General features: G+C 43.1%; 1 protein-coding gene across 3 annotated transcripts in view; it reads left to right on the top strand.

The window, feature by feature from the left end:
* Window positions 1-15,792, top strand: part of ZDHHC20 (zDHHC palmitoyltransferase 20) — a 167,281-nt gene that overhangs the window by 108,389 nt on the left and 43,100 nt on the right. For all 3 annotated transcript variants that reach the window (XM_077484016.1, XM_077484014.1, XM_077484015.1), the window contains exons 5-7: window positions 372-441; window positions 7,718-7,750; window positions 7,834-7,954. In XM_077484016.1, the coding sequence (XP_077340142.1) occupies window positions 372-441; window positions 7,718-7,750; window positions 7,834-7,954 (224 nt within the window). The remainder of the gene's footprint in view (window positions 1-371; window positions 442-7,717; window positions 7,751-7,833; window positions 7,955-15,792) is intronic.

The raw sequence follows: 15,792 nt of genomic DNA, 5'->3' as shown, positions 1-15,792 counted from the left end.
TGTAGGAATGCCCAGGTCTGGCAATGGCTTGCTAAGGTATTGGATATCGCAATACCTGTCCCTTATAACCTCAGCACAAATGCAATGCCTAGCCTTAGCGACCTATAGACAAATGTGGTCATTGCTGCATGGTGGATTGACATGCTTCTAGCAGTCAAAATTCCAGATATGGGAAAGTTAACATTAGCATAGGAGCTTTCGGGAAAAAGGGGAGGGAACCATAATAAAACTTTTTTATACCGTCTTCTAAAGCTGCTAGTTTGCTTGATCACTTCCCCTACAAGTTCAATTTAATAATTGTCTCATAGAAAGCAATCACTATCCTGATACCCAGCTGTATATTAATGCTTTACTTTTTTCTTTTAATATAGCAATCAGGTATTGCGAAAGATGTCAACTGATTAAACCTGATAGATGCCACCATTGTTCAACCTGCGATGTGTAAGTCTTTATACTTTTCAAATATTCTCTCAAAATACACATGTAGCAACTGATGACATTGTTAGTTAGACAGAGAGATTAGTTAAAGTATATCTTAAAGTGGTTGTAAACCCTTACAAACCACTTTGACCTACAGGTAAGCCTAGATTAAGGCTTACCTGTAGGTCCAAGAAATATCTCCTAAACCTATATGGTTTAGGAGATATTTGCCCGAAGACAGGCACCACTGTCTACGGCGCATGCGCTGTAGACAGCGGCGCGCAGGCGCACTGAGTGCGGCATTTCCAACAACGGAGCTGCCGCGCATTTCAGCTCCCGTGCGCATGCGCGGGAGTGACGACATTGCGGCTTCGCCGAATGACAGCAGCGGAGCTGCGAGACCCCACTGAGAAGATGGACGCTCCAGACTACAGGGGACAGCGGTAACTTCGCTGGCTCCTGTGTCAGGTAAGTGACACATAATGGACTACTATGCGATGCATAGTAGTCCATTATGCTTTGCCTTTGCAGGGAATGAAAGAGGAAGTAAACTCATCAGGGTTTACTTCCTCTTTAAGCCATTCTTATTTTTTGGATGGATTACAAAATGTTTAAAATAGTTTTTGCTTTTGGTCAGCTGTGTTCTATGTAGAGGAAATTTTCGGAAAGTTTGAGGGAAGTCTCCTTAGAGAGTTGATATATTAGGTTTTGGCTTTAGATACATGTATATTACACTGTTGTCTGATTTGGCCCCTTCTTCTACACTCGCAAATAGCATTTTATCTTTTCAATTGCTAATTTGTTGACAACTGTATTGATGTCAGTATAGAGTACATCATAAGTGCTGAAAGATCACTTTTTCTGTGAAATTTTAACATTCTGTTCTGAACTTGTAGTGGGTGTTTGATATTGTCTACATTTCGCTGTCAAATGTTTGCTCGGTAAAAGAATTGTTGAGATTTTTCTTTTTCTTAAATTATTTTAATGCATATGTGATTCGTTTTAAAGTAAATAATTATCAAGCACAATTGTATTATAAAAGCAATTTATATATAAAAAATGTGTGGGGGATATATATATATATATATATATATATATATATATATATATATATATATATATATATATATATATATATATATATATATATATATATATATATATATATATATATATATATACATATATATATATATATATATATATATATATATATATATATATATATATATATATATATATATAATAGAGAGAGACACACACGTGTGTGTGTTTTCCAGTAGCTCTGCCTCGATGTATACTCCCTAATCATGTCATAACAAAAAGTACGTCAAGGCGGAACTACAGGAAGTGACGTCATTCCATTGAGGCAATCGGGAGAACAAGCTGAGCCTGCACTTGCTATAGTGGATTTTAACAAAGGTGCTACACACAGCAGCAGGTATTTTTAGTCATTAAGCACAGGTGTTTAATAGGTTACAAAAAATATATATTTATATTTATATATATATATATATATATATATATATATATATATATACACACACACACACAGTGGATATAACATGTCTACACACCCCTGTTAAAATGTCAGGTTTCTGTAATGTAAAAAAAATTAGACAAAGATGAATCCTTTCAGAACTTTTTCCACCTTTAATGTGACCTATAAACTATACAATTCAATTGAAAAACAAACAAATCTTTTAGTGGGTGAAAGTAAAAATAAAAGAAAAAAAAATGTGGTTGCATAAGTGTCCACAGAGAGCTTCCAAAGCATCAGAGGGCTCTCATTGGTAAAATGTATCAGTCAGGAGAAGGATACAAAAGAATTTCCAAGACATTGGATATACCATGGAACACAGTGAAGACAGTCATCGTCAAGTGGAGAAAATATGGCACAACAGTGACATTACCAAGAACTGGACGTCCCTCGTAAATTGATGAAAAGACAAGAAGAAAACTGGTCAGGGAGGCTGCCAACAGGCCTACAGCAACATTAAAGGAGCTGTGGAAATATCTGGCAAGTACTGTCTGTGTGGTACATGTGACAACAATCTCCCCTAATCTTCATATGTCTGGGCTATGGGGCAGAGTGGCAAGACCTAAGCCTTTTCTTACGAAGAAAAACACCCAAGCCCGGCTAAACTTTGCAAAAACACATCTGAAGTCTTCCACATGTGGGAAAATGTGTTATGGTTTGAGGAAACCAAGGTTGAACTTTTTGGCCATAATTCCAAAAGATATTTTTGGCACAAAAACACTGCATGTCACCAAAAGAACACCATACCCACTGTGAAGCATGGTGCTGGCAGCATCATGCTTTGGGGCTGTTTTTCTTCAGCTGGAACAGGGGCCTTGGTCAAGGTAGAGGAAATTATGAACAGTTCCAAATACCAGCCAATAATATTGGCACAAAACCTTCAGGCTTCTGCTAGAAAGCTGAACACGAATAGGAACATCAACAAAGGAATGGCTTCACCAGAAGAAGATTAACTAGTTTTGGAATGGCCCAGCCAGAGCCCAGGCCTGAATCTGATTGAAAATCTATGGGTGATCTGAAAAGGGCAGTGCACAGGAGATTCAGTTGCAATCTGACAGATTTGGAGTGTTTTTGCAAAGAAGAGTGGGCAAATATTGAAATATTGCCAAGTCAAGATGTGCCATCCTGATAGACTCATACCCAAAAAAGGCTGAGTGCTTAATAAAATCAAAAGGTGCTTCAAGAAAGTATTAGTTTAAAGGTATGCACACTTTTGCAACCATATTTTATTTTTTATTTTTATTTCCTTCCACCTAAACGATTTCGGTTTTGTTGTTCAACTGAGTTGTACAGTTTATAGGTCACATTAAAGGTGGAAAAAAGTTCTGAAATGATTTATCTTGGAATCATTGTTTTACATCACAGAAACCTGACATTTTATCAGGGGTGTGTAGACTTTTTATATCCACTGTGTGTGTGTGTGTGTGTATGTATATATAATACACACACACACTGTGTATGTACATATGGGGTAGTTATGTTTGCTGGTTACTTATTCAGACTCTTCTTCCCTCACTGCAGTGTTGCACAGTGGTTCTTAGACCCCTTTCACACTGAGGCGCTTTTGCGTTTAAAAAAAGCACCTGAAAACTGCTTCTCATTAATTTCAATGGATGCTTTCGCTAGTGATAATAACAATTGTGCAGCGCTAGTAAAAAAAATTCTGCAAAGCTACAGACTTCAAAAAATATATTAATGACTGTTAGTGCTCATATTATATAAACCTATGAACAGAAATAATGATTTTATATATATATATAAATTAGTAATGTCCATGAAAAGAGTCCATAAAGTTGTGATCATATGATAAGACTGGATCTAATAGGAAAATCATAGTCCTTTAAGACATAAATAGATGTGAAAGACAGCCACAACCGATTGCAGGAAGGCTTTCCGGAGCAAATGGATCCAAATGGGCATATGCCCAATGAGTCGACAAGGCCCGTGGTGTAAAAACCAGAGGATGGATCATTCGCACATATACTGAAAAGGGCTCCGTCCGGGCTCCAACCGAGACGTTAAGTCTCGGTTGGATGTGTCTTAACCATGTAACACGCAGTATAACCGAGAAGGAAACAGAAAACTCAGAAATTGCCACCCAGCATAATTATTTGGCCAAGTGGGAGGAGGATGCTGTCTATGCTCAAAATAGACCACAATTGGTCTTATGGGCCAGGTACATAGACGACATCCTCTTCCTATAGGATGGCAGTTCTGATTCTCTCGATCAATTTTTTTGTTTCCCTAAATGAGAATGACCGAGGCATCTCACCAACTTATGTATCCAGTCATCACAAAATTATTTTCTTGACTTAGAGATGGAGATTTGGGAATGTCGTTTTAAATTTAAAACCCATTTTAAACCCACTGACCGCAATGGGTTTATACCAATCAACAGTTACCACCATAGATATTGGTTGCGTTCAGTCCTACGCAGCCAATTTTTCTGGATCCAGTCTTATCATATATGATCACAACTTTCCAGTTTTTGCACTATATGGACTATTTTCATGGACATTACTATATATATGATCATTATGTCTGTTCATAAAATATGAGCACTAACAGTCATTAATATAATTTTTTTTTAATTCTGTAGCCTTGCAGAATTTTTTTTTCACTAGCACTGCACAATTGTTATCACTAGTTTTTGCATTTTTGTCTGTTGCTGTGCTGGCTGTTGTCTATTCGGGTGTCAACGTGATATATTTCTTAGGGGTGGTGCACTGGCAGGGAGGTGAAAAAAGTCCTGCAAGCATCTTTGGAGCATGTTTGGGGAGCTTAAAAAAGTGCCTCAAAATCGCCCCTATCCATTGAAATGAATGGGAAGCACTTCAAAAGCCTCTCAAAGTGGCTCTTTTGAGGTACGTGACCTAAAAAAAAAGAAAAGCTAGCTAGCGCCTCAAAAGCGCCTGCCATTTTATGGGCAGTTTTCTAGCGCCTCAGTGTGAAAGGGGTCTTACTGTTGCTGTCCTTCAGTACACTTTATCACTCTACTCAAAATGATAAACTCAGTCAACTCGTACACACAATAAGATCATCAGCTGAATGATCGTTTTTTTTTATTTTACATGCTAGTCTCATATTGAAAACGTTCCATGTGTGTACTAGGCTTTAGGGGCCCGTTCACACTGCCCACATGCTAAAACGCTCCTTTTTCATGTGCGGGCTGTTGTCTGTTGCCGAGCAGTGAGGGAGCAGTGCAGTGCTGAGACCTGCATGTTGCAGGTGCAGAAAAAATGCAGGTCTCTGCACGTGATGTGATCAAGCAGTAAAATCGACTGCTTAAGTTAAATTAAAATTATTTCAAGCAGTTGGAAGTTCTTTCATTAGCTTTCTGTGTGTCTGTGCTTTCTATGTCACTGTTTTTCAACTTGTCTTTAAAGAGTAAGCTAAAGAATAGGGCAAGTCTCTAACAGCCTTGTTCTACAATGCATCACTCCTTTTTATAAAAATCATTGTTTCAATATTATTATTTTTGATCATGTGGCTGTCATTCCCTTACAAGCTCTATATCCTGTCTGGGCAGTGTGTGGGCTCTAAGGACATTCCTATGCTACGTTGTCCTGTATCTAAGGTGTGGGATTACATCTAGGTTGGGAGACACAAAAGAGCAATCCCGTGTGTCAGTGCCTGTATTATGATGCATGCAGTAATAACCTTACTCTTAAGCTGAATGAGAAGAAACAAATCCGAGGGCCAACAATGCAAAAGCTGTGGTGTTGCTGGCCAGTACAGTAAGCAACGTCACAACAGGAGGACAGAATTAACAGGAAAATATGTGGGAATGAAGGGGACATTAAAATAGATCATAACCCTGTTTGTCTTTCAAAAATATTGCTCCTTCCCCTTCATTAACCACTTGCTTACTGGGCACTTAAACCCCCCTCAGTCCCAGACCAATTTTAAGCTTTCAGCGCTGATGCACTTTGAATGACAATTGCGCGGGCATACAACACTGTACCCAAATGAAATTTTTATCATTTTTTTCCCACAAATAGAGCTTTCTTTTGGTGGTATTTAATCACAGCTGGGAGTTTTATTTTTTGCTAAACAAAAAAAGATGCAAAAAAAAAAAATCATGTTTAATAGTTTGTTATAAAATTTTGCAAACAGGTCATTTTTCTCCTTCATTGAAGTGCGCTGATGAGGCGGCACTGATGGGCTGCACTGGTGGGCACTGATGGGCTGCACTGGTGGGCACTGATGGGCTGCACTGGTGGGCACTGATGGGCTGCACTGGTGGGCTGCACTGGTGGGCACTGATGGGCATAGTTAAGGCGGCACTAATAGGCACAGATAAGGCGGCACAGATGGGTGGCACGGATGGGCACTGATAGGTACCACTGATGGGTGGCACTGATGGGCACTGGTAGATGACACTGATGGGCACGGATATGTGGCACTGGGGTGCAGCACCTTTGTTGAGGCAGATTGTGGGCACTGCTGGGTGGCACTGCTGGGTGGCACTGTGGGCACTGCTGGGTGGCACTGTGGGCACTGCTGGGTGGCACTGTGGGCACTGCTGGGTGGCACTGACGGGGCACTAATTTTTTATTAGATATAGTTATGAGGGGGCAGGTGGGCACTGGCAGCGCTGGCCATGATCGGGACTGATGTCCCGATCACGGCCGCCGGTGATCGGCTTTTTTTTTCTCCTCGCGCTATTAGCGCGAGGAGGAATAATAGCCGATTACCAGCTCCGTTATATCACATGATCAGCTGTCATTGGCTGACAGCTGATCACGTGATAAGGGGTCGGTTTAGACCCCTTGCACTGATCGGTGATCAGGCGAGTCTCATAGACTCGCCGATCACAGAGCGCGCGCCCCTCAGGGGGCGCGCAGGCCGCTCGTGCACGTGACGGCGTCAATAGACGTAGTCCCGGCAAAGGAGATCCGCGCTGTAGCCGTCGTTCGGCTATAGCGCAGGTCTCAAGTGGTTAAAGGAAATCGCAGATTACATTTTTTATTTTTTTTGGAGGTGGGAGATAGAAATGCCTTTTTTTGCAGTACCCAAACCACGCTTCCAGTTTTATCGTTCAGGTGAGAATGACGTCGTAGCTGCCTAAAGCCTCCTGGGATACTCACTTCATGTAATCCAGGAAGCTTATGAGCAATCAACACCCTGCTTTTGTGCCTTGGTACGTCAGGGGACCAGATGCAAGAACCTGGAAGAGACAGCTGGCTCCCGATGGCGTCGGCAAAGAATTAGGTGGCACCAGTGGCACCAGACACAATGTGCGGTGGAGGTTTACAGAAGAGCAACACTGGATTCACTGGACATATGGGAATGTGTTTTGAGGATAATCCAGAAATTTGGGTAAGAGGGGAGTTGGACCCCTTGAAGCCCCTTGAAAAACAGTACATGTATTGCAGGTAACCTCACATATGTGCAGGTTAAATAATTTGGTGTCTTAGCATTGCTGCCTGGGCAGATATCCACAAGACATTAACTAGTTGTGAGCCTTGACAACGGGTTTGAAGATTTCTGATATCAGTTTAGCATCCGAAAGAATCCAGTGCTATTTGTCTGTACCTGCGGTTATCCCACAACCCAAAAATCTTATACAAGCCACACAGTCTCTGAACTACTACTTTAACAATAAGCATAGATAATACAGAACTTTTTTTTTCCCTTCACTTCAGTAGCTTTTAGTTTTAGTTCCTCAACAACAAAATGTTCTATCACACAATGTATTATCAGGGAAGGCATACATTTTTCCTCTGGTATCTTACTTTGAAATGTGTCTTGCAGGTGTGTGCTGAAGATGGATCATCATTGCCCTTGGTATGTACAGTCGGTTACTTAGATTTTATTATGTGTGCTTTATATGCTGTGCATTGGTTTTACCTGTTCTTTTTTTAATGCAGGGTGAATAACTGTGTGGGATTTTCCAATTACAAATTCTTCCTGCTGTTTCTCATGTACTCCTTGCTGTACTGCTTATTCATTGCTGCCACAGTGCTGCAGTATTTCATTCGCTTCTGGACGGTAAGGGGTTAACTCCCAATGTTGCGTAATGTTCCAGGAAATTTTCATAAATATTCACTGACAGAAAAAAGAGAATTGCTTTTGCTTTGAAATCTTTTGAACAACCCCAGTTCCAAAAATGTGTAACTCTGTGTAAAATATACATAAACACCAAATACTCTGATTTGCAATTCTCATAAATCTATATTTTGTTCATAATAGAAAACATGTCAAATGTTTAAACTGAGAAGATGTACTATTTTAATAAAAAAAAATAAGGTCATTTTGAAATTGATGGCAGCAACAAGTCTCAAAAAGTTGGAACAGGGCAACAAAAAGCTGTCAGTAGAATTCCAATAAAGTTGAAACATGGCCATGTTTACCACAGCATAGCACCCCCTCATGCCCTCATCCCCCATTTTTTAACAACACTCTGTAAATGTCTGGGAACTGAACAGACCAGTTTTTGGAGTTTTGGGAGAGGACTGTTCTATTCTTGCCTGAACATATGATACAGTGAATTTTGGAAGTATTCCTGGGCCCATGCAGTAATGTCCATTACAGAATCATGCCTGGTTTTAATGCAGTGCCATCTGAGGACCAGTGGCGGCCCGCCCATAGGGGGCGCCCGGGCGCCGCCCCCCCTCTCCCTAGGTGTAAAAAAAAAAAAAAAAGTTAAAAAAAAAAAAAAAAAAGTAAAAAAAAAACGGGCCCTTTAAGACATTTAAAAAAAAATAAATGTCATTTAACAATTTAACATAGTGTACTGTGGCGCGGGTCACAGTGCACTATGAGAAGTGCCACGTCCATGCAATCACAAGATTGCATCCATGGCGCTTCATTTGCGGGTTAAAAACCCGCCTTGCGGCGCATTGCAAAACGCCGACTAGCTTCCGCCCGTAAAATCACTGTGATTCTACGGGCGGGAGCATTGTCATTCTTAGACAGGCAGTCACTTCCGGCTTTCGGCTGCTTCACGAAACCCGGAAGTGACGTGGGCAGCTCCGTTCCTTAGCCCGAGCGGAGCTGCCAGACAGTGAGAGGTGAGTCACCGCATAAAGGCTTTCTAGCCTCTACTTTGTGGAGAATGTTCGTGCATTTAGCTGAATGAATGCAAAAAGCTTTCACAGCCAGAAAGGTTTCCCCAGGCCAGGCGACTTTTGCCATGGCCAATCAGAGAATGAGCTCTGAAGGGGGAACTCCACGCCAAATTTCTGAAAAAAAAATTGACGTGGGTTCCCCCTCCAAGAGCATACCAGGCCCTTAGGTCTGGTATGGATTCCAAGGGGAACCCCCTACGCCGAAAAAACGGCGTGGGGGTCCCCCCCAGATCCACACCAGACCCTTATCCGAGCACGCTACCCGGCTGGCCAGGAAAGGGGGTGGGGACGAGCGGGCGCCCCCCCCCCCTCCTGAGCCGTACCAGGCCGCGTGCCCTCAACATGGGGGGGTGCCTTGGGGGAGGGGGGGCGTGTGGCCCCCCCACCCCAAAGCACCTTGTCCCCATGTTGATGAGGACAAGGGCCTCTTCCCGACAACCCTGGCCGTTGGTTGTCGGGGTCTGCGGGCGGGGGGCTTATCGGAATCCGGGAGCCCCCTCTAATAAGGGTGCCCCCGGATACTGGCCCCCCACCCTATGTGAATGAGTATGGGGTACAATGTACCCCTACCCATTCACCTGTGAAAAAAAGTACAAAAAAAAAACACAACACAGGGTTAAAATATTTTATTGCACAGCTCCAGGGGTCTTCCGTCTTCGGGGGTCTTCTCGCCGGACTCCTCCGCTATCTTCTTGTAGCTCTTTTGCTAGCGGAGGAGTCCGGCTTTCTTCCTCCCCGCCGGCCTCTTCTTCCGACTTCGGGGGTCTTGTCCCCCTCTTCGGTTCTTCTGCCGGGCCACCGCGCCTTCTTATAGCTCTTTTAGAGTCGGTGGCCCGGTCTTCTGCTGCCGCCGCCGCCCGTTCTTCTTCTTCTTCTTCTTCTTCTTCTCCTTCTTCTCCAGGAGATGTTGCCTCGACGATCTCCCTGGCCGGAATGCCAGGGACGCGCTGCGCTGCCACTTTTATAGAAGAACAATGGGGCGGTGTCACATGGGTTGATGTCACATGGGTTGATGTCACATGGCGACTGTGACATCAACCCATGTGACCAACCCATGTGACATCAACCCATGTGACACCGCCCCATTGTCCCTATATAAGTAGCAGCGCAGCGCGTCCCTGGCATTCCGGCCAGGGAGATCGTCGAGGCAACATCTCCTGGAGAAGAAGGAGAAGAAGAAGAAGAAGAAGAACGGGCGGCGGCGGCGGCGGCAGCAGCAGAAGACCGGGCCACCGCCTCTAAAAGAGCTATAAGAAGGCGCGGTGGCCCGGCAGAAGAACCGAAGAGGGGGACAAGACCCCCGAAGTCGGGAGAAGAGGCCGGCGGCGAGGAAGAAAGCCGGACTCCTCCGCTAGCAAAAGAGCTACAAGAAGATAGCAGAGGAGTCCGGCGAGAAGACCCCCGAAGACGGAAGACCCCCGGAGCTGTGCAATAAAATATTTTAACCCTGTGTTGTGTTTTTTTTTTGTACTTTTTTTTCACAGGTGAATGGGTAGGGGTACATTGTACCCCATACTCATTCATATAGGGTGGGGGGCCGGTATCCGGGGCCCCCTTATTAAAGGGGGCTCCCGGATTCCGATAAGCCCCCCGCCCGCAGACCCCGACAACCAACGGCCAGGGTTGTCGGGAAGAGGCCCTTGTCCTCATCAACATGGGGACAAGGTGCTTTGGGGTGGGGGGGCCGCACGCCCCCCCTCCCCCAAGGCACCCCCCCATGTTGAGGGCACGCGGCCTGGTACGGCTCAGGAGGGGGGGGGCGCCCGCTCGTCCCCCCCCCTTTCCTGGCCGGCCAGGTAGCGTGCTCGGATAAGGGTCTGGGGGGGACCCCCACGCCGTTTTTTCGGCGTAGGGGGTTCCCCTTGGAATCCATACCAGACCTAAGGGCCTGGTATGCTCTCGGCTTTTTCCGATTACATAAGGGGCGTGTTTTATGAGAAGTGGGAGGGGCCAAAATGGTGGGCGGGGTCATGATGGGCGGGGTCTGGCCCCCCTACATCCAAAAACTTCACCAGCCGCCACTGCTGAGGACCCAAAGATCACGGATATTCAATATTGTGTTTGTCTTGTCCCTTGTGCACAACAAATTCACCAGATTCTCTGAATCTTTTGATGATATTCTGCGCTGTACAGTGGGGAAAATTATTTAAACCCCCTGCAGATTTTTTAAGTTTGCCCACTTACAAAGAAATGAAGGGTCTATAATTTATCATAGGTGTATTTACACATAGGTGTACAAAACATGATACAAATGTTATAAATTGAGTTGAAGTTCAGTGAGTAAAATAAGTGTTTGATCCCCTACCAACCAACAATAATTCTGGCTCCCACAGACTGGCTACAGTATGCGCTCATGTGGTACACAAATTAGTCCTGTCAATTTAAGAAGATGCTCCAAACAAAAACTTGTTGTGTATAAAAGAAAGCTAGCCATAGAATCTTTCTTCCATTCAAACCTCACCATCATGGACAAGACCAAAGAGCTGTCCGAGGACATCGAGAACAAGATTGTAGACCCGCACAAGGCTGGAATGGGCTACGAGACCATCAGCAAGAAACTTGAAGAGAAGGAGACAACTGTTGGAGTGATTATTTGCAACTGGAAGAAATACAAAATAGCCATCAGTCACCCTCGGCCTGGACAAATAACACAATACACCGCCATGGTCTCTCCCCCCCCCCCCCCCCAAGAAGGTACATGTGCAGGCCTGTCTGAAGTTTGCAGATGAACATCTATCTATATGATTCAGAGAAAGATTGGGAGAAAGTGCTGTGGTCAGATATGACAAAAATTTAGCTCCTTGACATTAAGGTACAGTACAGGCCGAGTTTGCCACATTGAGGGGCCAATGGACGGGGCTATGTATTGTAAAATCTTGGATGAGAACCTTCTTCCCTCTGCAAAAACACTTAACATGGGTCGTGGATGGGTTTTCCAGCATGGCAATGACCCAAAACATACCACCAAGACAACAAAGAAGTGGCTTAAGAAGAAGCACATTAGGATCATGTAGGGACCTAGCCAGTTTCAAGACCTCAACCCTATAGAAAATTTATGGAGGAAGCTGAAACTTCGAGTTGCCGATGAACGCCAAGAAACCTTAATGATTTTGATAAGATCTGTTAAGAGAGGACCAAAATCTCTCCTGAGATGTGTGCAAACCTGGTCACCAACTAAAAGAAATGTCTTACCTCTGTGCATACTAACAAGGGTTTCTCCACCAAGTTACATAGTTACATAGTCAGGTTGAAAAAAGACACAAGTCCATCCAGTTCAACCAAAAAAAATAAAATAAAAATAAATAAAATAAAATATACTATACATATATATACACATATACACACATACATATATATATATATATATATATATATATATATATATATATATATATATATATACACACATACATATATACACACATACATATACCAGCCCATATACCCAATTCTATACCCACAGTTGATCCAGAGGAAGGCAAAAAACCCCTGCAGAGCATGATCCAATTTGCTAAAGCAGGGGAAAAAATTCCTTCCTGATCCCCCAAGAGGCAATCGGATTTTCCCCGGATCAACTTTACCTATAAATTTTAGTACCCAGTTATATTACGTACACTTAGGAAATAATCCAGGCCTTTCTTAAAGCAATCCACTGAGCTGGCCATAACCACCTCCGCAGGGAGTCTATTCCACATTTTCACAGCTCTTACTGTGAAGAAACCTTTCCGTATTTGGAGATGAAATCTCTTCTCCTCTAGACGTAAAGAGTGCCCCCTTGTCCTCTTTGTTGACTTTAAAGTGAATAACTCGACACCAAGTTCCCTATATGGACCCCTTATATATTTGTACATGTTGATGAAATCCCCCCTTAATCTCCTCTTATCAAGAGTGAATAAATTCAGTTCCTCTAATCTTTCCTCATAGCTGAGTTGCTCCATGCCTCTTATCAGTTTGGTTGCCCTTCTCTGCACTTTCTCCAGTTCCCCGATATCCTTTTTGAGAACTGGTGCCCAAAACTGAACGGCATATTCCAGATGAGGTCTTACTAATGATTTGAACAGGGGCAAAATGATATCTCTCTCTCTGGAGTACATACATCTCTTAATACAAGAAAGGACTTTGCTCACTTTGGAAACCGCAGCTTGGCATTGCATGTTATTATTGAGCTTATGATCTACCAAAACCCCCAGATCCTTCTCCACTATGGATTCCCCCAGTTGTACGCCCCCTAGCGTGTATGATGCATGCATATTCTTAGCCCCCAAGTGCATAACCTTACATTTCTCAACATTAAACCTCATCTGCCACATAGTCGCCCAATTAGACAGAGCATTGAGGTCTGCTTGTAAATTGGTGACATCCTGTAAGGACGTTATTGCACCACATAGCTTGGTGTCATCTGCAAAGACGGAAATGTTACTCTTGATCCCAGACCCAATATCATTTATAAAGATATTAAAAAGTAAGGGTCCCAGCACTGAACCTTGGGGTACAACACTCATAACCTTAGACCATTCAGAGTAAGAATCATTAACCACTACTCTCTGAATTCTGTCTTTTAGCCAGTTTTCTATCCATCTTCAAACTGATGTTTCCAAACCTGTAGACTTTACCTTACACATGAGCCGTGTGTGCGGAACAGTATCGAATGCTTTTGCAAAATCCAAATATATCACATCCACCGCCACCCCTCTGTCCAAGGTTTTACTTACCACCTCATAAAAAGAAATCAGGTTTGTCTGACAACTCCTGTCTTTCATGAATCCATGCTGTCTGTTGCTCAAAATATTCTTTTCCTGCAAGAACTCATCTATGTGGTCTTTTATTAATCCCTCCAGTATCTTCCCAACTATAGAAGTTAAACTAACGGGTCTATAATTACTTGGTAAAGACTTTGTTCCCTTTTTAAATATAGGCACCACATTGGCCCTGCGCCAATCCAGTGGTACTATTCCTGTCATTAATGAGTCCCTAAAAATTAGATACAATGGCTTTGAAATTACAGAGCTCAATTCTTTTAGGATCCGTGAGTGGATGCCATCAGGTCCAGGTGCTGCATCCACCTTTATTCTGTCCAAATATTTCTGGACCATATCACTTATGAGCCATTGTGGATTAGGGGCTGCGTCAGTACCACCCCCATTGTGGACATGAGCTCCCCCATGCTCCTTTGTATACACAGAGCTGAAGAAAGTATTTAATAAGTTGGCCTTCTCTTTGTCCCCAGTCACCCACTCCAGATTATTTTGCAAAGGGCCTACATGCTCAGACTTAACCTTTTTACTATTAATATATTTGAAGAATTTTTTGGGGTTTGTCCTACTGTCTTTTGCAATTTGTCTTTCATTTTGAATTTTTGCATCCTTGATTTCCTTTTTACATATTCTGTTCAATTCCTTGTAACATTTAAATGACACTAGTGTTCCTTAATTTTTATATTTTTTGAAAGCTCTTTTTTTATAGTTTATAGCTTTTTTAACTTTGGCCGTGAGCCACATCGGCTTTATTTTTAACCTTTTAAACTTATTGCCCATGGGAATATACTTTGCCGTGAGATCACAAACAAGCTTTTTGAAGAATTCCCATTTCTGTTCTGTGCCCATTGGTGCCAATATTCTCTCCCAGTCTAAGTCCTGGAGAGCAGCCCTCATCCTTGGAAAATTTGCTCTCTTGAAATTAAGTGTTTTTATCTTTCCCGTATGTGATTTTTGCTTACAGCTAACATCAAATGAAATCATGTTATGGTCACTGCTACCCAGATGTTCCTTTATCTGAACATTAGTAATACGTTCTGCATGGTTTGAGATTACCAGGTCCAACAGAGCATCATTCCTAGTTGGGGCCTCAATAAACTGTACCATAAAATTGTCCTGTAATTTGTTTACAAATTTTTGCCCTTTAACTGTCCCAGCAGTGCCATTACCCCAGTCAATTTCTGGGTAGTTAAAATCCCCCATTATTATCACTGTCCCAGCCCTTGCAGCCCTTTCTATCTGTGCAAGGAGCTGAGTCTCCACCTCCTCATTAACATTGGGTGGTCTATAACAAACTCCAATGATTAACTTTGAACTACGCGCATCTGTATGCAGTTCTACCCATAATGCCTCAGACTCATCACACTCTCCGCCCACCAGGTCCTCTTTCTCACTTGCTTTGAGATTATTTCTCACATACAGACAGACCCCTCCACCTTTCCTTTTTACTCTGTCTTTCCGAAAGAGTGCATAGCCAGGAATATTAATAGCCCAGTCATGTGAGGAATGAAGCCAAGTTTCAGCAATACCGATTACGTCATAGCTCTCCTGATGCACCAGAGCTTCTAACTCGCCTATTTTGCTTGGCAGACTTCTGGCATTGGCAAACAAACATTTTAATGTATTAATATATTTTGACCGGTCACACACTATCCTCTTGGGTGTTCCAAGATTACAACTAGGACTTGCTACTATATTTACCTTGGGTTTATGTGCTTCGGTTACCCCACCACTAATGCCCCTATTACCCTCTGGAATATGCTCCACGCTGACTATCTCTATCTCTGAACCCACCCCCCATCACTAAGTCATGTTTTGCTTGGGCATCAAATACTTATATTACTCCAGGGCTCGACAAATCCCAGGCGCCAGGTCGCCGTTGCGACTAGAAATTGTGCCCAGGTGCCTGGGTTTTTGTCACTGACCGGTGCCTCTGTTGCTCTGTGTCTGGTGCCTCCAGACACAGAGCACTGTCTGGTAGTTGGGATGGAGCAGGAAGAGAACG

This window comes from Lithobates pipiens, unplaced genomic scaffold, assembly GCF_037356315.1.
Source record: "Lithobates pipiens isolate NorthernLeopardFrog02 unplaced genomic scaffold, aLitPip1_a1.2 Scaffold_16, whole genome shotgun sequence".
Classification (NCBI taxonomy): Eukaryota; Metazoa; Chordata; class Amphibia; order Anura; family Ranidae; genus Lithobates; species Lithobates pipiens.
Note: the sequence above shows the minus strand (reverse complement) of the source record. Positions and strands in the feature narration are given on the sequence as shown.